At 43.3% G+C, this 20,468-nt stretch overlaps 1 protein-coding gene across 1 annotated transcript in view; it reads left to right on the top strand.

Annotated features, from left to right (window-relative positions):
• Positions 1–20,468, top strand: part of ATP9A (ATPase phospholipid transporting 9A (putative)) — a 114,418-nt gene that overhangs the window by 21,578 nt on the left and 72,372 nt on the right. Inside the window, exons 2-4 of the mRNA XM_063146343.1 lie at positions 9,429–9,573; positions 12,107–12,220; positions 16,189–16,297. Coding sequence (XP_063002413.1) covers positions 9,429–9,573; positions 12,107–12,220; positions 16,189–16,297 — 368 coding nt within the window. The remainder of the gene's footprint in view (positions 1–9,428; positions 9,574–12,106; positions 12,221–16,188; positions 16,298–20,468) is intronic.

The raw sequence follows: 20,468 nt of genomic DNA, 5'->3' as shown, positions 1-20,468 counted from the left end.
ATAACAGTTAAAGCTGCAAGAACTGTGCCCTCTTTGTCTCCCCCCATTTTTACTCTAGAGTAGATGTAGGGCCCCAATGCAGATCAGAACCCTAGTGTTGAGGGAGACAATAAATTTAACAGACATTAAATTAAAACAGTATCTAGCAGCTATGTCTGTTTGGCCCTTACAAACCCTTCTTATAATTGGGAACCCAGTCATGTAGGGTTTCTTCTTTCAGAAATTCCTTTCAAACGTCCATGCTCCTAATAAAGGCTGGGAGATGGGGACCTTGGGGGTAGGGCCAGTGCATGCACGACCTACACCATTTGTGCCCTCACATGTTCAGCTTAACCGGTGACACCTCCAGGGTTTGGAGGGCCCTTGGGCAAGAGACAACAGTGGCCTCCTTCCTTATTGAGTTTACCTTCTCACCACCCTTGTCACCGGCTGCTATTCCTCCTCAACCTCTTTCTCATCATTGCTACCACTTGTTTCCTTGACAGGCAGAAAGTCAGGGAGCAAGTGGGCGGTGGCATCTGCTGCACCTCCTACTCAACACTACCATTGCCTGGCCCAGAGCAAGGGACAGGTGAACAAGCAGGTTGCAAGGGTGGTGAGGAGCAACTCCAATGGACTCTTACCCATGGTCCCCTTGCTGGGGTGTGGACCCTCAGCAGGTGCCTGGCCATGTCTTCTACCCTTGATGTCAGCCCTGAGTAGGGCTAAGATAGTCCTCAAATATCTGTCATGTAGAAGGTGGAGCTGCCTTGCTCTCTGTTCTCCAGTGGGTCAAAATGGCAGGGAAGCAGATGATGGCTAAACATTAGGAGAAATGTCCTAATGGTAAAAGCTGTTTGACAGTAGAAAGACTTGTCTCAGGAGATGTTGGACTCTCCTTCACTGGAGGTATTTGAACAGCAGCTGGACAAGCAACTGTCAAGCCTGTTCTAGTTGCATTCTGGAGTTTAGGTGATACCATGAGCAGGGGGTTGGATCAGATGACTTCCAAGCCCCCTGCCCTCTCTATAATTCTGTGATTTTCTGAAAATCACAGCTTCCTCAGTCTCCTTTAGGGAGATCCTTATTGAGAAGCAAAACCTGGGAGTTCATACCAAATTTAAATATTAATGTCAGGACCTTGGTTTAAAAACACACACAAAAGAACCAACAGCACTCTCTTGGCTTTCATCAAATATTTCCTACTGAAATATTTAATGCTGAGAGTATTGACCCAACACGGCAATCGTCTTGCATTTGTTCTCAACTGAAGGTCTAAAAAATACTTCTTTTGTAAATCAATCTTTCTGCTGCCTGTGGAGTATTCTGATTTAAGCTAAGCTAAAAAAAAAGTCCTTGTAACTAGCTGGGTTTTTCAGCTGCTGGTCTTTAGGGGTGGGGTGGAGGGTCTAAAAGCATCTCCTTAGCAGATAAGATTTCTCTTATGCTTATTTGCAGGCAGTGAGGTGGAAAGGCAGGAATGTGATACTTTATTTTTAAAAGAAAACACACACACACTACCTCCCCCATTGTTTGTCACTCCTCAAAGTGTTTCCTGTTTTGCAGTGTGCAAATCAGAGATGATTCTACTTGCTGAAAGCACTGAACTCTTCTTAAAATAGAAATTAGTTTGCTTTTAATCACTAAGTTAATTGCGTGCCTGAATCTCAGTGGAATGGACAAGCATCATTATTCAGGGCAGACAGGTAGATATTTGACTTGTAAGAATGGAGATGTGAGATTTTTCCAGATTTTTTTCTGTGGCACAGGGTGCCTGTGATATTAACCTACATACGTTTTAATGTAAAAATGGATGTCTCATTTTTTTTCTTTTTAATCTTTCTACATTTTTTTTTAAAAACCAAACCTTTACTAATCTAATATTGGGGACCCATTTAAGACAGGCTGTGTTCTCATGTAACATTAAGCCATTATGTTAACCACGTTTTGTTGCTTTAGTTATGCAGATGAGCTAACATCGGCTTATTTTCCCTGTTTCTGATTTGTTTCTCTCCAGCCCATTTTGCCAGCCTTCAGAGCAGTTTCATTTTAAGGCTGCTCTTGCTGGGTGCCTGTGTTTCAGGGTAGACAGTAACAAAAACAAGCTAGGATCAAGCCATGGGTCTGGGCTGAGACACAGATCCTGTTCAGTGACACACTGGCCTTAGCTAGACCTACCTGTTATCCCACGACGAAGGAGGGAAGATCTCCCATTGTGTTTAACCCGAGATCTCTCCTCTGTTTACACATGACGATCTCAGTAGGAGAGGCATTGCGTCTGCCATTATTTTAATTAAGGGGCCAGCAGCGCACGAACGCTCATGCACAAAAGGTGAGTAATTTTTTAAATTTAAATTATTTCCCCCGCTCCCCCCACCCTTCCCCCGATGGGCACAGCGCTCCTGAGAAGCACTGCGCCCCATGTGCGGTTCCCTGCTCCTCGTGAGGAATTGCGCGGAGCTGGGTCTACCTGCGGCACTTGGCCACACGTTCTGCGGTCTTGGGCTTAGCCCGGGACCGCGGAAAAATCGGGGCCAAAGGGGAGAGCTATATCCCGGGGCAAGGGAGGGGTCATCTGGATGCACAGGGAGAATCCCGGGTTCGCCCCGGGATAAAGCCCCGTCCAGCTATGGCCACTAAGCCACGATGGTTAAGCATTTTGAGTTAAGCATTATGGCTTAGTGTGAATCATTCCTAACCATGGTGGCTACATAACCACGGTTTAAACACGCTCAGTAACCATTTGCTGTAAAACGGTTAACGGCCAAACCATGGTTTAGCATGTTGTCTGAACACCTGGAATAATAATAATAATAATAATAATAATAATAATAATAATAATAATAATAATAGCTGTGGTTGCAAATTACAATATTAAAGCAATATTTGGGTTGGCCCTAATCACTACATTACAGTCCACTAATGTATAGCAGCACTGTAATACCTTTGCAGCTTAGTAATCCTATGTACTCAGAAGTAGCCCCATAGAGTTAAATTGGAACTGCTCTAAGTAGCTGAGGATAGAACTGAAACCATGCAGCATGATCCTTAACGTTCATTAAGGCCTCATCTTATTCAGTGGGCCTGTTCAGAAGACATTTATTTATTACATTTATATACTGCCCCATAGCCGAAGCTCATCTTAAAACCCTCTGGTTAAGGTTTTTGATTAAGCAGCAGGGTTTAAGGTGTCTTGTGTGATGTGTTTTGCTAAACCCTGCTCACTCAATAACCAGTCTGCAGCAGGGTTAGCGACTCTAACCGTGGCTTAAACAGCATGGCTTGTGGTTAATACTAACCCCAGAGAACCATAGTTTTGCTAACCACAGAGCCTGAAGTGCTGTCTGAACAGGCCCAACAGGACTCCTTAATTACAGTCCAATCTTATGCAGAGTTAGATATGCCTAAACCTTTAGAGATCAATGTGATTTACTCCTAAATTGATGTGAATAGGATTGCACTCTGCACTCTCAGGCTGAGTTTGGACGACACGCTAATCAACTGGGTGTGGGTGGGTGTAATAGGAACAGAATAGGAAACAAGCGTTGATTAGCGTGTCGTCCGAACTCAGCCTTAGTCTGTTTAAGATTGCATTCTTATAGCCTGATTTTTCCCCCTGTGCATTGGATTCAGACCCAGTCATGCTTAGAGTAGACCCATTGAAACCAGTGGGATTAATTTCAGTACCATTGCTTCATTGGGTCTTGGCTAAGCCTAAGTATGACTGGATGCAGCTTCCCAATGTTAACTTGGAAGTAAGTCCTACATATTTCAATTTACTTCCAAATGTGATAGGACTGAAGCCTCAGACTCTAGCAAATAGGCTTAGAACAGGAGCAATAGGAGTTTCATATGAATTAATGCCAATTTTTTTTTAAAAAAAATGTTAGGTGGATCTTACATACATTTACCCAGTAATAAGTTCCTTGAAGTTAAATTGAGCTTCCTTCCTGTTGAAGATGTGTAGGATCGCAGCATTACAGCCTGATCCTACACGTTTATTCAGAAGTGACTAAACAGGCCAATACATACATGCACGCACACACGCACACATGCGCGCACACACATTCAGCTGCAAGTTCTGTGTAGGATTTACTTCCATATCTGTGTGCATGGGATTGCATCTCTTAGCTCTAATTTTTATTTGTTTTTACTTCCAGTATAATTGATGTGACAAGCGTGACAGGGGATGATGAGTTTACGATCAAGGGGAGGTCTCTGGATCTTAAACCCACCTCAAGTTAAACAAAAGTACAATTAAATCTCAACCGTGGACTGCTCACAAGTTCTGCTTCGGCGCTTTGTATCTGAGCCCGTGCAAACTCTACCCATTAGAGAATAGATTTGCTTCAATCATTAAACAATATGGACTCGAAGGGTGTTGCAGTGTACACGGCAGTGTTGACTGAAGGCAGTGCTCCAGCTGGGCTCAGTCATCCTTATCAGTAACAGTACAGTGACAAAGTACAACTGCGTACTCTGTGCATTTTGTTGGAATTGGAAAGATTGGACACAGATCTGTCTTTAACAACTGAAATCAAATAAGCAGTGAATGGGAGGTTATAACAGAGCAATTTTATTGTTCACTATAAAGCTCTCTGGTTCACATTTCTGGAGTGAACAAAGCAGCTTACATAAAGCCTAAAGAGTGGGTCAAAAATGAGTAGTTGTGTTGCTCTAGCCAAACACAATTCACAAGGGATGTAAAAGAATAACTTTGGGAGCAATCCTAAGGCCCCCTAGACAGAGTCTGAGGCCATAGCTAGACGGGGCAAAATCCCGGGGCGATCCCCGGGATCATCCCTGTGCATCCACATGACGCACAGGGGATCCTGGGATCAGTGAGGGATGATCCCTCCCTTGCCCTGGGATCTCGCCCTACCCTCCAGCCCCGGTTTTTCTGAGGTCTTGGTCTAAGCCCGAGACCATGGAATGTGTGGCCGGGTGCTGCAGGTTGACCCGGCTCCGGCTCCATGCAATTCCTTGCGAGGAGCCAGGAGCTGCACCCATCAGGGCAGAGAGGGAGAGGGGGGGAAATAATTTAAATTAAAAAAATTACTTACCTTTTGCACATAAGTGTTCATGTGCTGCTGGCCCTTTAATAATAATAAAAATGGCGGGCGCGATGCATCTCCTTCTGAGGGCGTTGCACGCATGTAAATGGAGGAGGGATCTCGCGTTAAATGCAACACGAGATCTTCCTTTAGGATTCCTGGATCCAAAGTCAGAGACACCATTCTGATCTCAGAGCCAGGAATCCGAGCTGTCTTCCTCCTCACCATCAGTGCAGAGACAAATGCACCGGCTGCCTCCCTGAGCCTGAAAAAGCAGCATCGGAGAGGAGAGAAAGGGTGTGTGCTGGTGGGTGGGGAAGCCAGCTTATGCTGGGCCTCCCCAGCCTCCTTCTCTCCTGTTCTGCAGTGCCCAAAATGCAGAGCGGCTCCTCCGCTGTTCCTCCCACTTCACACTGAATATCCGTAAACCTCCAAATTTGGAAGCTTATGGCCATCCTGATAGGATTGCGCCCTTACAGTGGAATCCTATGCCTTGTCTACCCCAACGTACCTTCCATGGAATTCCGAGGGGGTTTACTCTCAGGTAAGCCTGCATGGGATTGCAGACTTAACTACAGGGATGTGGAACTACAGGCTTTCCAGAAGGACCCACCCCCTTTTGCCTGGCCACCAATAGTTCTGTGGTTTCCTAGCTTTTGTGCACCCCCTGCCGTTTTCAACGAGGTTGTGCACCCCTACTTATTCAGAACCAACCTATGTTTACAAGCAGTGCACAAACTTCTGAGGTTACACAGAATTCTTCCTCACGCTGGTTACTATGGTCAAGCATGGAGAAAAATGTTTCTGTCAGACAGCTTGGCTCCAGGAAGGACTGAGTGCCAATCCTTGATAGGGGAAGAAGAATGCCTTAGGATACAAGGAAGATACTTCTTCCTTGAATGTGAATTCTATGCACATTCAACAGAGAAGTCCTACAACTCCCAGCATTCTGCTGGGGAATGGTGGGAATTATTGGACTTTTTTTTGGTCTAAACATTCATAGGATTGCACCTTCACTGAGAAAGAATTTAGAAATGACTGTTTGAGAGATTCCCCTGGCGTGTTCTGAAATAAGAGCTTCTCCTCTCTACCGGATAAATGATGTGATGAGTTCAAAATGTCTGTTGACAAAGCAAGATTTTTATAGATGATGTGATGAGTTCAAAAGGCCTATTGACAAAGCAAGATTTTTATTTTCTTCCCTATGTTGCAACACCATTGTGCTATGTGCTGTGCAGGCTGCCAGAGCAAAACATGGAAAAGAAATAAGAGGTAGAGCCAAACTGGGTGTCACGCAAATGCCTTCTGTTGGAAAGCTTATGACACTGTGAAGGTTCTGGGCATTGTATCTGCAGGCATTTGCTTTAGACCGCAGCAATTCATAGAATCAGACAAAAAGACTAGTATGCAAAGCCTAGTTTCTAACAACCAATGAGCAAGAGAAAACACAAGGTAGAAATGAGGCACTAGCAAAGACCACTAGCCAGGAAAGCAACACCCAGGTGTGAAGGTCAGTGCAAATAGCAGGAAGATAGGAACAACAGTTGCCAACTGATCAGGAAAGCACACGCACCTCAGCAGCTCCTCACCTTTCTGCATCTTGCTCTCCAGTAATCAGCAGGAAGAGATTTTCAAGGCACAGAGATTGATTTCATCTGCTAATGTGTGCAATTCTACAACTGTTAAATGCACTGCTACAGACACCAGATGAAAAGTTGGCAACTCATGAAGTCCGATCCTAAGCATATTTACTGAGAAATTTGTATCCCCGGTTTTGGTGAGGCTTCCACCTGACTAGCAAAATCTCCAGAAAGACAAGGCTGAACTAGCAACATTCAACACCGATAAGAAGCCTAGGTTTTATACCATCAAGAGCTGACACTTAATCAGCCCTTGCTCAAGGAATGATTGAATGGTCAATAACAATTGGCTTTTTCTGGGAAGGTAGTCTCTGATTGGGCCCATAGTTTTTAAGAGGAGAACCAAACAACTAGTTAGGATCTTAATAGAGCAATGGCTTTCTGCCCTTATCAGCAGGTCAATCTTCTCCCTCTGGGATTCCAGGGCAGCTGGGACTTGGTAGGAGTGGGAAGACCTAGGATAAGGGCCAGAGTTCGGTGAGTTTCTGCATGTATACTGGGGGGGTGGGATTCTTTCTCTGGGAACACAAGCGAGAGAGAAGTTTATGCAGCCTGTACATGTGCTTCAGGGACATTTTTCAGAATTGTTCGCATTGAGTTAGAGTGATCCCAAACTCCTGGTATTAAATGCTAGCCTGCAATGCCTATATTTTTGTAGTGTCAGAGCTGAGTGTGTTATGTGATCATGTGCAGCTGTAAAAATTTGAGTAAGAATTTTTGTTGTGGTTTGTACTTTTAAAAGCAACGTTCTAGCCCTTAAACCAGTGGGATGGTTCCCTTGGTGTGTGCGCGTGTACATGCAAAGTTTCAGGAAGGAATACAATCCTGAGGCAGGTAGAGTTCAAAGTTGAGCTGCCATAAGGTTATGAAGATAGGGTTGGCAATTGTCAGACAGACGTAGTGGAGTCAAACAGAATCTCTTATGGTCAAGGGGTTGGCCTTTACTGTCTGTATAATTATTTGCACATTTGTAGTATTAAAGGAGAGACATGATCACACACCCATGATTTTAAGTAGGGTGACCTCAAATCTGGAAGTCCCTCCTTTTAGTAGGTTCTTCCTGCAATAGAATAGGAACTGTGGAGGACCAGAACTCTATGACCACTCAGCAACATTTTTCATGGCTTGTAGAAATGGAAGCATTGCAAAATGAGCAGTATTCAGTTCAGCTCAATCGCCAGAACATCCTAGAATGTTCTAGAGCAGACCTTAAAAGCTGCCATACTTCAACAAAAATACCTTCAAAGCCAGAGTGTAGAGTAAAGTCACTGAGCTGGAATTTATTAGCAACTTTGATACTATGGAACTTGGACTCAATAGAGGCAGGGAATGAGAGCACCCAACATTACAGGTGTTTTTCTTATGTTTTTATGCCTTCATGTCTTGCTGTGGTGGAGTGGCCACTTATGCATTGTCAGAAAAAAGGAGAAACAGGTTCTCAGGATGCAAATAATTTATTTTCATGAAGCCTGACATGTTTCGGCCTGTACTTTATTCAAAGGCCTTCCTCAGAGGGTTGTAACAATAATATAATAAAATACATTAAGATAACACGTAATGTTAAAATATGTTTTTGTTATTAGGTTAATTAGGCATATTGCTACAAGGGCCTATGCCCATGTGTAAGTTTTAAAAACTTTTATCATAACAAAGAGGAAGAGGGCACTAAGTAGGGTGACCATATGAAAAGGAGGAGAAGGCTCCTGTATCTTTAACAGTTGTATTGAAAAGGAAATTTCAGCAGGTATCATTTGTATATATGGGGAACCTGGTGAAATTTCTTCTTCATCACCACAGTTAAAGCTGCAGATGCCCTGCCCTCTTTTAAATCTGGTCACTCTAGTATAGCTCCTGCAGCTTTAACTGTTGTGATGAAGAGGGAATTTCACAAGGTTCTCCATATATACAAATAACACCTGCTGAAATTCCCTTTTCTATGCAACTGTTAAAGGTACAGGAGGCTTGTTCTCTTTTTCATACGGTCACCCTAACTGAGGCCAATACATATGCAGTATTAATAAAATCATATAAAACTGGTTTCTAACAAAAGCATAATATACAAATGCTTACTTGTTAGAAGATAGTGTCTGCAGAATTTCCTCTAGCAAGTTAATTGTCTCCTGTGATAATCTTTGGCGACTGAAAAGAGTAACATTCAAATCCATCCTTGTATTCTTAGTTCATTTGGGGCAGGGGGGCTCTGCCTGGTGTTTCCATGTAGTTGTGATAAGTGGGGGAGTGTCTGCTATTGTAGGGGCGTGTCTGCAAATAGTTCCTGAGTCACAGGAGTAGTAAAAATTTCAGATCTATACAGATCTCTCAGATTCAGAGTTTTTAATTTCAGAAACCACTCTGTTTTCCTTCTTAGTAGCTCCAAAAAAGGGGAAATGCATCACTATAAAAGAGGACACCAATTTGCACAACGTTTGCATATGTTAATTTATATGGCTAGAGACAAATTTAGAAATAACTAGAATTTAAATAGAAATAAAACCCATCTCATCATAGTAGGAGAGGTTGACCAAGGGATCTATGTGCCTGTTTTATCTTTAAACTGGAAAGGCCTTCAAATAGAGAACACCTTCAAATAGAGGACTGCAATGTCGGACACCTGGGCACATTGTGGGCTCCTGGAAGTGTTGGGTTAGCCACTGTTGAAATCCAAATCCTTTGGTCTGGTCCAGTACTTTTCTTATATTTAGTGTGTTAGTTCTTCTCAAGATAACAAGTTTGTATAATTGTCACTTTTCTACAGGTGTTGCGAGTGTCTAAGATGTTGCGGAAGAAGAGACCCAAGGCCTCGGACGGTTTGGCTTGGCCATCCGGAAAAGAGAGACCAGAGATACCCACGCAATGTCATCAACAACCAGAAATACAACTTCTTTACTTTTCTACCAGGGGTACGTATGTCAAATTGAAAAACAACTTTGTTTTCCTATTAATATGTAGAGTCTTAAGTGCTGGAAGAACATTTGGAGAAGGGGATTAAGGGAGTTGGAACCAAGACTGGGTCAAGTTACTCTTCTGCTTTAGCTGAAGTTCAGTTTTACCATCCCATCTGCTCACCTCATCGGCTTGTTGCGTACAAGAGTGGCAATTGTATTTCTTCCTTGAGGATTTTCTCAATTGCATCCCCTGTTGGAAAGGAGGGAAGGGGCTGAAATTGCGGAAGACATGTAGGGCCACTTTTGAGATAACAAGCGGTGAGGAATTACATAATGTCCTTGAAGTCTTTCCCAGTTGCAGTCCTTCTTCTATGCTCTGTAGACACCAACACAGACACACTGCTCGTTCTGTTTTTATGGACCCTGAAAAAAACACTGTAGTTGGGAAAATGGATGTTTATTTTTTTATTTGTAACATTTATATACCACTGAATATAATAGAATCTCTCAGTGGTTTATAACATTAAAATACAATATTAAAACACAGCATGAAAACACAGTGTTAAAATACTTTCAACAACAATAAAAGAGCAGTAAAATGGAGGGGCATAGTTAATTTATTTAAGGCCCAGGGAAGCCTGGATGAACAAGTGTGCCTTCAGCCATGTTTTCAAACTACATGAGGGAGTGTTTTCCAAATGGTTGTTGCCCTGAGATGGGGGATAGTGTTCTCTCTTAAAGTTTTCTCAGTTAGTCTGGAGATCCTAAAATCTGGCTGGTTCAAGACACTTTGCCTGTACTACCTACTGGATTTAGGCTGTTTCTACACCAGCCCCAAAATCCAGGCTGGTCATGGCCACGTCCCTGTGCATCCAAATGACACTCAGGGACTTCTGCGGGCAAGTGGCGATGAACACTGGTTTTCCCAGGGATAAGTAATCCCTGGGAAACCCCGATGCTTCCCATGGTCTTGGGAGCGTCCCTAGACTGTGGGAGATGTTTGGGCGCCCATCCCAGCTTAGTCCCGCTTCCTCGCAAGTAAATGTGACGAGGCGGGAAATGGGTACAGAGCTTTTCAGGCGCTCGGTGCCCATTGAGGGTAGAGGGGGTTTGGGAGTGGGTTTTGTTTTTCTTAAAACTTACCTTTAGTTGGAGCACACGTGTGCTCATCTTCTGTTTAAAAAAAATGGTGAGTGCGATATCCCTCCTTCTTCCTGGGATGTCGCCTGCTCGTTTGGACTAAGGGCAGAATCTTGTGATCAGATTATCGCAGGATCCTCCCCCCTCCCTCCCTCTACACCCATATGGTGTAGAAAGGGCCTCCGTCACCTCTGGCTAGAACATATTTTCTTCCAGCACAAGTTCTTCCCTTGCAGACTAAACCAATGATCTCTTTAGACATACAATAGGTTCGATTTTATTTGTCAAGATACCATGTTGATTTTATGTCATCACCATGTTAATATGTTGGATCTTATATTGTATTTCTCTCTCTGTGTATCTATCTCGATTTGACTACCCTCTCTGTTCAGGCCATGCATCCGAAAATGGTTGTTACAAAAGCTTCCGAGCTGTGATTTGCTGATAAATTTTTCCGCAGCTTTTTCCAGAGAAGCCGTGGCTGTCAGACATTTTAGAGTAGCTGACAATGTGACTGGAAGGGATTATTTCCACTGCAATGATACCTGGGAGTCATTTTTTAAAAACATTTCTTCTATGTACCAAGCTTTAGGCAGCCAGTGCTTTAACATTGAAGTATGACACTGCCATACTTCAGAGCAAGTGATAATTTTCAAGGAGCTGGGACCCAGCTTCTTAACTCCTTAGCATGAAAGGCAAACCTATGTTGAAAACTTTTATTTTTCATGCCTTTGGACATGCTATCCAAATGTCTTTGCGTTAACAGCTGCTTTTGGGGGGTAGAATCCAATGAGGTGCATATGCCTCTGGGATTCTCTTATGCCCCACCAATTCCCATCCACAAGCGGCACCCACCACTTGCGGAAGATGACTTAATGCTTCTGAAGCAACTGGAAAGGAGCCAAAACATTTGTTTCTGGAACAGGACAGGTTGGCAGAGTTCACATAAGGGAGCCCTGCCAACCTGTCCCAATCACGAAATCTGGTTTTACACTTGTTTCAAGGTTTCCTCAGGGAAGCGCTAAATCTCAGCTGCGCACGTGGTGGGTCCTGCTCACACAGTGCAATTGGTGGGACCTATCGCTTGCACAACCAAACCTGCAAGGGCGCAAGAGAATTGGCAGGGGCATAAATGCCCCATTGAATTCTACTCTTAGAATTGGAAGATTTTCAAGTACTGGTTATTCCTGTTTCTGGATTTTTTTACTGTTGTACTGTTTAGGTGACCCAACTAATTTGATGCATGTTCCTCCATTTAAAAACACGCAACAATTTTATTTCTAAGAAGTCCTTTTTCTTTTTTAGAAGCTTTGAAAAACTTCTGTGGGCAGCCATGTTAACATAGATGAGCTTCTACAATTTTTGTCTCTTGTCACTCACTCTGCCCCCTCCCTCTTTTTTTTTTTAGGTGCTGTTCAACCAGTTCAAGTACTTCTTCAATCTCTACTTCTTGTTTCTGGCCTGTTCTCAATTTGTTCCTGAAATGAGGCTCGGTGCTCTTTACACATATTGGGTTCCACTGGTAGGTAATATCAGGTTTATTTATTCAACAGAAGTTTCACTGTCTGAGTACAAGTTGTCCTTTGTTAACCTTATCTGGAAGATCCAAGTAATGCTGGAATTTAAAAATGGTTTTTGTTAGCTTATTTTATGAAGCCTTTATGTGTTTGGGAATTGTAGATGCTCAGGTCTGACTTTTAAACTGATTTAATAAAGGTTTGCCATTCAGAAATAAAACCTGGAGGAGTGCGAGAGGACACTTGATCCAAAGAGTAATTTATCCCATAACTGAGCCATTCTAAATGTATGGCTAAGGGAGATTCCCTTGGGCTAACTGCAGGAAAAGTAGACTGTCATGAGAACATTTTAGCAATTATTCCTGTTAGGACAACTAACAATACATTATTGAGCCGGGGGTAGTAAGCTTATGTGTTGGAGACCTGGGTTCAGGGTCTTTCAAAGGATATTAAAACTAGGGCCATGGCTAGACCTACCAGGTCTAGCGTGACGGAGGGGGGAGGATCTCACGATATGGTTATCGCGAGATCCCCCCCCTCTGTCTACACACGGCGCGTTACGTCCCAGAAGGAAGAGGATGTTGCGCCCGCCATTTTGTTTTTGTTTTTTTTAAAGGAGAAGGAGCGCTCGAATGCAAATCGTAAATGTTTTCTTTTTTTAAGCCACACGTTCCGCGGTCTCGGGGTCATCCTGAGACTGTGGAAAAAGCTGGCTAAAAGGGTAAGGCGATATCCTGGGACAAGGGAGGGATTATCCCTCCCTGCTCCCGGGATCCAGAGAAGATTGAGGGGAGACATGATAGCACTCTTCAAATACTTAAAAGGTTGTCACACAGAGGAGGGCCAGGATCTCTTCTCGATCCTCCCAGAGTGCAGGACACGGAATAATGGGCTCAAGTTAACATGCCACCTTCTTAATGAAAGCCAAAAAAATTGGAACCTGAATTGCATGATGCCCACCCCATCCCCATTTTATACAACATTGAATGGATGCTTTAGGCGCTCACTTGCTAGCTGCACTATTGCTTTTGTCATGGCTAGGAACAGAGAGAGTGTTGGAGGTTAGTTAGTGGTTTTTGGAAAGCTTGCTCCAAATCTATAAGGCCTTTGTGATTCGTCCTCAACACGTGATCCATTAGAATTCAGTATGTGAGCTGCCAGAGAGAGAGAGAGAGAGAGATAAAAGGGCTTTGTTTGTTGTAGGCTGCTAATACAGACATTTGTGGTGCAGAATGACAACTTGAGTTGAAATGAGTCTGTGAGGTGGACCATGAGGGGATATTTTTGGGAATGATGATGTGAAATTCTTATATCCAAATGTATCTCGATCATTATTAGTGTGTGTTATAATGTGTACAGTAAGAATGAACTAGGCTTTTGAATTATCTTTGAGAATTATAATGAGTAATAATAGTATTTTAAGTAGCCGTTTAGAACAAAATGCCACCCTGAAATAGTCTGTAGTGCTTACTCCTGCGTCATGGTGTGTAGGATTGCAGCATTAAAGTGCCAGAAGAGGTTTCTGTCACGGGGGTCAGACATTTCTTTTAACAAGATGGTATCTTAGTGCCCTCAAATGAGAAATACTGACCCCGAGTCCCTCTGGACTTGCTTCATACTGTATACTAATGACTTCCAAATTTGTGTAGTTGAAATGTATCCCTCTGTAGTATTTGCATCTCTTTGTAAAGGGATTCCAAGCCTGGAGGGCTTGTAATAGTATAATTCCGAATTAATGTTCGTGGAAGGGAGTGCAAATATGCCTTGAAATTAGTTGGCCAGATTGGTTTCCTTTTGGAGGCTTAATTGCATTTAAGTAACCAATTCTTCCCACTCCATGGTAGAGGTAGAATAATAATAATAATAATAATAATAATAATAATATAATAATAATAATAATAATAATAATAATAATAACCCGCCTCTCCCTCCGGATCAAGGCAGGGAACAACAAAAAATACAAAATATTAAGAGACGTGTTACAACTTGTGTCTAGACTGAGAATGTTCTTTGGTGGTTGTGTATTTTAAAACAAAAAACAAGAACTTAAAATGTCAAGATTTCCCACCCTAACTCCTATATTTTGTGGTGGGTCTTTTAAAAAGGCATCATGTAATTTTGACTAAAAGGCAAAAATTCCAATCTTTGTCCCCCGCACCCTCAAAGTGATGTAACTTGATTGTGGTTGCACTCCTAGACTCACTTACCTGGGAATAAGTCCCATTGAATTCAATGGGATGTACTTCTGAGTAGATGTAGCAATGTGCTGCAGATCTCTTGATTGCATGCATGGCCCCATAAGTTGTAGCACTTTGTGCAGGCATGTGCATAATCGTTGAGTTCGTGTGAACAGATGCACACATCACGGTATGCCGGGTCATGTTTCAAGTCTATAATATAAATTTTGTACAAAGTTCTCTAGATGGAATCAGTTACCTAGGGAGGTTGTGGGCTCTCCCACACTAGAGGCATTCAAGAGGCAGCTGGACAACAATCTGTCAGGGATGCTTTAAGGTAGATTCCTGCATTGAGCAGGGGGTTGGACTCAATGGCCTTGTAGGCCCCTTCCAACTCTGCTATTCTACAATTCTATGATTCTAGATTTCCCTGAAGAAGGACCTGCAGGTGGTCCAAAATGCATTGAAATTGTTTATTTGTGTGGAATAAAACATATATTTTGCTTACCCCACTGCTTTTGGCTTCTTGGCATTCTTTGTGGGGTTCCCCATTTTGTGGGATCCTGTTTAGGTGCACCACAAGCATAGGTTGTGTTTGTGTTTGCATGTTAGGCTAAGCCATGGTTATGTTAACCATGGTTTGTTTTAAGCCACGAATTGTCTTGCAAGCGAGCAAACGAACCGGTTTGTTTTCCCTTGTTCTGGTTTGCTTCTCTCCTTTCCCCTTCAGAGAAGTGTCGTTTCCAGGCTGCTCTTGCTGGGCTCCAATGGGGAAAAAAATCCCCCCAAGCAAATTTGCTGTATGGAGGTAGGGTAGATTTTCAACATAGGGGCACAGCTAGAGTGGGAAGAGTTAGCCATCTCCTTCTCACATGCAGCAACCACACCTGAAAGTCAGCCACTGTGCAGCAGTTAGGTTTGAAAAAAGCCTCCTGTTGCCTCCAATGGGAGGCTTTTTTCAAGCCTGGCTGCTTCTTGGGGGCAGTGAGATTGAGAACACGAATGAGTGTGCGTGGTTGTGTGTATTAGAGAGGGGGCTGAGCCCCACCACTGGCATCTGTCCCCCAGAAAGTTAGCTTCAATACGTTCCACAGGCTGAAAAAGTTTCCCCACCCGTAGGGTAGAGTGCTGGACTTTGACTAGGGAGACCTGGGTTCGAATCCCCAATCAGCTGCAAAGCTCACTGAGTGACCTGTCTCCATCTAAATGTCCTCATAGGATTGTTGTGAGGGAGAAAGTTGGGAGGACCACATATATCATCCTAGAGCAGCCTTTCTCAACCTGGGGCGCTCCAGATGTGTTGGACTACAACTCCCAGAATGCCCCAGCCAGCTGGCTGGGGCATTCTGGGAGATGCAGTCCAACACATCTGGAGTGCCCCAGGTTGAGAACCACTGTCCTAGAGGAAGAGCTAGCTATTTTTTTAAAATTGGAAAGTTCATCTTTGCATTCCAGAGGACTAGACACGTCCTTCTTTTAATGAATGAATGTTTAGATCCAGGAAACGGAACTCTGTGGTTTTGTATACCGCTACATAGTTGCACATAGCCCTGGATAATGTAAGCAAAGCTCTTTAAACCCTTGAAATCCAGTTCTAATGCTTATTATCGATTATTATTATCATTATTCCCAAAGCTTAGTTCTGAACTAAAACCTTGATGGTGTTGATGAAAAGTCCTCTTTTATCAGTCCACAGAATTCTTGCGTATTTCCACACATTCAGTAGCTTTCTATGCCCTGAGTGGCATCTTTATCCACCCTCTTTTAACGCCCCCTCTCCCTCCTGATCTCTTTAGGGTTTTGTGCTCGCCGTTACCATCATCCGTGAGGCTGTGGAAGAGATCCGATGCTACATGCGTGACAAGGAAGTGAACTCCCAGATCTACAGCAAGCTCACAGCGAGAGGTCAGCTGTTTGGCTCCAGCTTTTCACATCTGCTTGCTGCGTCCCTTAGTTGACTGTCAGAGCAGCAGGAGTTGCAATTCAATCAAATGCTGTTGACAACTGGAGAAGCAGAGGGGGTCAGCTGGGGAGGGGGGATTGTTGCCTTGCACGTGGCTTAGCGGCCCTTTCTGTTGCTTCTGGCCCAGGTGGAGCTCTGGAGTCTCCCAGCAGAAGAGTAAATTGCTCATGGCTTTAAGCAGCGCAGAAATGTATCTGTGAACAAGCATCTTTCTCGCAAAACAAACGTTCGGAGCATATGGGACCTGACAAATTGCTTGGAATAATTATATCACTGGCCCTGTTCAGACAGCATGCCAAACCATCATGGTTAAGCATTTTGAGCTAAACATTATGGCTTAGTGTGTTGTGTGAACCATTCCTAACCATGGTGGCTACATAACCACGGTTTAAACTCGCTCACTAACCACTTGCTGCAAAGGGGTTAGAAGCCTAACCACGGCTTAGTGTGTTGTCTGATCAGGCCCACTGTGTACTGGGGGATTAAAAGAAGTGGGAAGACTATATGCCCAGTTCTCATATCATGATCAACCACGGTTTAGGTTTACAACTGCAGTGAACTTTAGCACTTCTCTTCTGGCACAGCTGCAACGAGATATGCTTCCATTTTAGATTAGAATATTCCAATACAGGAGGCAGCAGTTGAACTAATTAAACGTAGATAATGCACATGGCACACAACTACTAGAAATACAAAATATCAAAAAAGTGGGGTGAAAAGATGTTTTATATAATATATTGTTTATATAACATCTCCACTCATTTTAGATTAACCACAGTTGGGTGTTACATCCAACTCCTAAACTGTGGTTTGTTGAAACAAACCAACTTCTTAAGCCAGGGTGCAGATCCTCAGGCCCAGGGTCCAAATCCAGCCTACTTGGAGCCCTAGTCTGGCCCTCTGGCGTTCCCCAGATCTCCATGCCTGCTTCCTCTGCCTCCCCTTTCCCCTGACTGCTCATCATTTGGTGGTTTCTCAGTTTTTGTGCATACAAATTCCCCCCCCCCCCATTTTAAAAGACTGAAATAACTCTCCTAAGGCTTAGTTATTGGCTGTAAGAGCTTTAAGCTAAAATGGGCTGGTATTTATTGTATTTTTGCCCCACCCCTTTTGTCCTGTCCCATTTGCCTTTGACTCTGCCAGAAAGAGGGCTGCATAAGGTTCAATGCCCCTGCCTCAAACTATGGTTTGAAGTTGGCTTGTTCCAACAAACCGTAGTTAAGATTAACCACAATCTGGCCGGGTTCAACTATTCACTCAAAAAAACTAGCTGGCAGCAATACTTACGTAATTTCATACAAAGGTGTGCTCTTCATACCCTGGGAATTCAAAGGCTGTCTGGGCATACAGGGGCATATTAATTCTCCTTTTTAAATGTGTTGTCTCACAGCAACATGTAAAATGGTCAGCAAATCGACTGCATTCATTTGAAAATAGGTTCCGTGCCCTTCATTTGTTGGAGGTCTGACCTGCTTTGATACATCTCTCCCAGGAATGGCTTTTCTCTTTCCACCCATTTATAGAAAAAGACTGCTCTAGGTCCATATATTATGGTGATCTCAACTATGACGTAGATGTTTCACACAATGTCCCATCATGTAGGCATGGGATTTTGAAAGAGTCTTGCCCTTCCCTTTTGGAGTCATGGGGCAATTATGCAAACGGGTCACATGGAGCAGAATGTAGGGGGCAGGAAAGACACTGGGATGGTGCCGAGATAAGAATGTTATGGAGCCTTTTTCCTCAGATTAGGCTGAGAGATGTTCATAAGCCCACCTCACAGGGTTGTTGTGAGGACAAAATGAGGGGATGCCGTCATTGGAGAATGGGTAGAACATAAATATGAGAAGGCAACTTCAGCCCTCGATCAGTTTTGCTTGTCCTTACAGGGCTGTTTATTTATTTGGAATGGGATGAGCAGAGACAAAATGACAAGATAGATGCATTCTTTATTGTGGTAAACTGACAATGTTGTAAACCATAAATTCATTGTGATCCTTATTATTTATTTATTTATTTATTTATTTATATAGCACCAACAATGTACTTGGTGCTGTACAGAATATACAAATAAAACAGCAATGCCCTGCTGAGAGGCTTACAGTCTAAAATCACAATTAAAACATAGATCTTAATTTTATATTGGGATCCAGAGTTTGCTGTGTTTCTAACTTATTTTTCTGTTTCATTCTGGATCAACAAAAAGAATTTCTGAAAGTAATTTTAAACTCTTTTGCATAGATCAGATTTAAGTTTCCTATTCATTCATCCTTCAGCCCAGTTTTGCTACTGCTTTTTCAGGCTTGATTCCTGTTTTGATACCATTTCTTTTAGGTTGTTGCTTTCAAATTCCAGGGTTGTTTTTTTTCTTTTCTTGCTCCCCTCACAACCCTTTAAGATTACAGAGCCTAGTAAGTGAGACTTACATATATATATATTTAAAAAAAATCCCTATGAAATGCAAAGAGACATCCTGCCAAGAGAGTGTTCCTTTGATACAGATCATTGAAATTTACCAGCTGTATAAAAAAAATATTTTTCCAAACCTTTTGTGCTCTGTTTTGCAAGTCATGGAGTGTAAGGCCACCCTGCCTTTGATGCTTAGGTACATTTTGCTGGTTCTTGGAAATGTGTTACTTTGACTTTCTGTTTGCATATTAAATGCATCCTAGTCATTGTAATGCCCAGGGCTGCAAAGAACCATTGAAAACATCTCCACTGAGACTTTTCCATGAAGAGGTTATTTCCCCTTTGCTAGTGTTAGCTGCATTTTCGCCTTCAAGGGTCGTGTTGAGTCTGACCAAACATAGGTTAGATTCTTTATCAAGCCTACTCTGTGGCAGTGAGGATGGCAAAGCGGGAGTTATTTTCCAGAAGCATTGAATCTTCTCAATGTCATCCAGTGGAGCTTTTTCCGAGTGTGATGTAGTGGTTAGAGTGTCGGACTGGGAGTCGGGAGATCCGGGTTCTAGGCCCTACTCGGCCATGGAAGCTCACTGGGTGACTTTGGACCAGTCACAGACTCTCAGTCCAATCTACCTCACAGGGTTGGTGTTGTGAGGATAAAATGGAGAGGAGGAGGAGGATTACATACGCTGCCTTGAGTTCCTTGGAGGAAAAAAGGCAGGATATAAATACAATAAATAAATTAGATAAGGGAGAGAATGGTGGAAACTTTAGTAGTGCCTTGTGACGAATTTGCATGAGACTTTGAAGATAAAGTTGCTCGCATTCATCATGACTTGGACACCAGAGTTAGTGCAATTCTGCTAGCGGAGGTGCCCAAAGCACCACCTGGTCCAGTTTTATTGGATGGGTTTCGGTTGTTGAGGCCTGAGGATGGGGACAAGGTGCTTGGCCAAGCCTGGTAAACCACCTATGTGCTTGCCCTTACCCATCATGGCTTATTGCATCTAATAGGGAAGGGATGCCTGCCTGGGTCCAGGAGGTGGTCAACTCCTCCTTGAGAGAGGGAGTGGTACTGGCCACTTTAAAGGATGTAGTTATTAGGCCGCTCCTGAAAAAGCCTAACATGGACCCAGAAGATGTTAACGACTATAAGCCAGCTGCTAATATCCCTTTCCTGGGCAAGGTACTTACTGGCCAACTCCAGGCACTCTTGAATTAAACTGATTATCTAGATCCATTTCAATTGGGTTTCAGGCCTACTTTTGGAATGGTCACCCTATGGGATGACCTTTGCCAAGGGAGGGACAGGGGGAGTGCGATCCTGTTGATTCTCTTGGACCACTCAGCAGCTTTCAATACAATCGACCATGGTATCCTTCTGGATGGGCTATCTGAGCTGGGAGTTGGAGGTACTGCACTGCAGTGGTTCAGCTCCTACTTGGATGGCCAATTCCAGAAGGTGGTACCTGAGGGATTATTGCTCTGTCCCTTGGTAGCTATGCCATGGGGTACAGGAAGGCTCTATTCTATTCCCCATGCTATTCAACATTTATGTGAAACCTCTGCAAGAGGTTGTAATTTGACTGCCTGGCTAAGTGATGTTCAACCTTTTATGGAGGGGGGTTTCACTCCCCCTAAAGGATCAGGTTTCTAGTTAGGTGATGCTCTTGGATCCAGCATTGTCACTTGAGGCACAAGTTGGAC

The sequence above is a fragment of the Elgaria multicarinata genome, chromosome 1 (assembly GCF_023053635.1).
Source record: "Elgaria multicarinata webbii isolate HBS135686 ecotype San Diego chromosome 1, rElgMul1.1.pri, whole genome shotgun sequence".
NCBI classification, from domain to species: Eukaryota; Metazoa; Chordata; class Lepidosauria; order Squamata; family Anguidae; genus Elgaria; species Elgaria multicarinata.
Note: the sequence above shows the minus strand (reverse complement) of the source record. Positions and strands in the feature narration are given on the sequence as shown.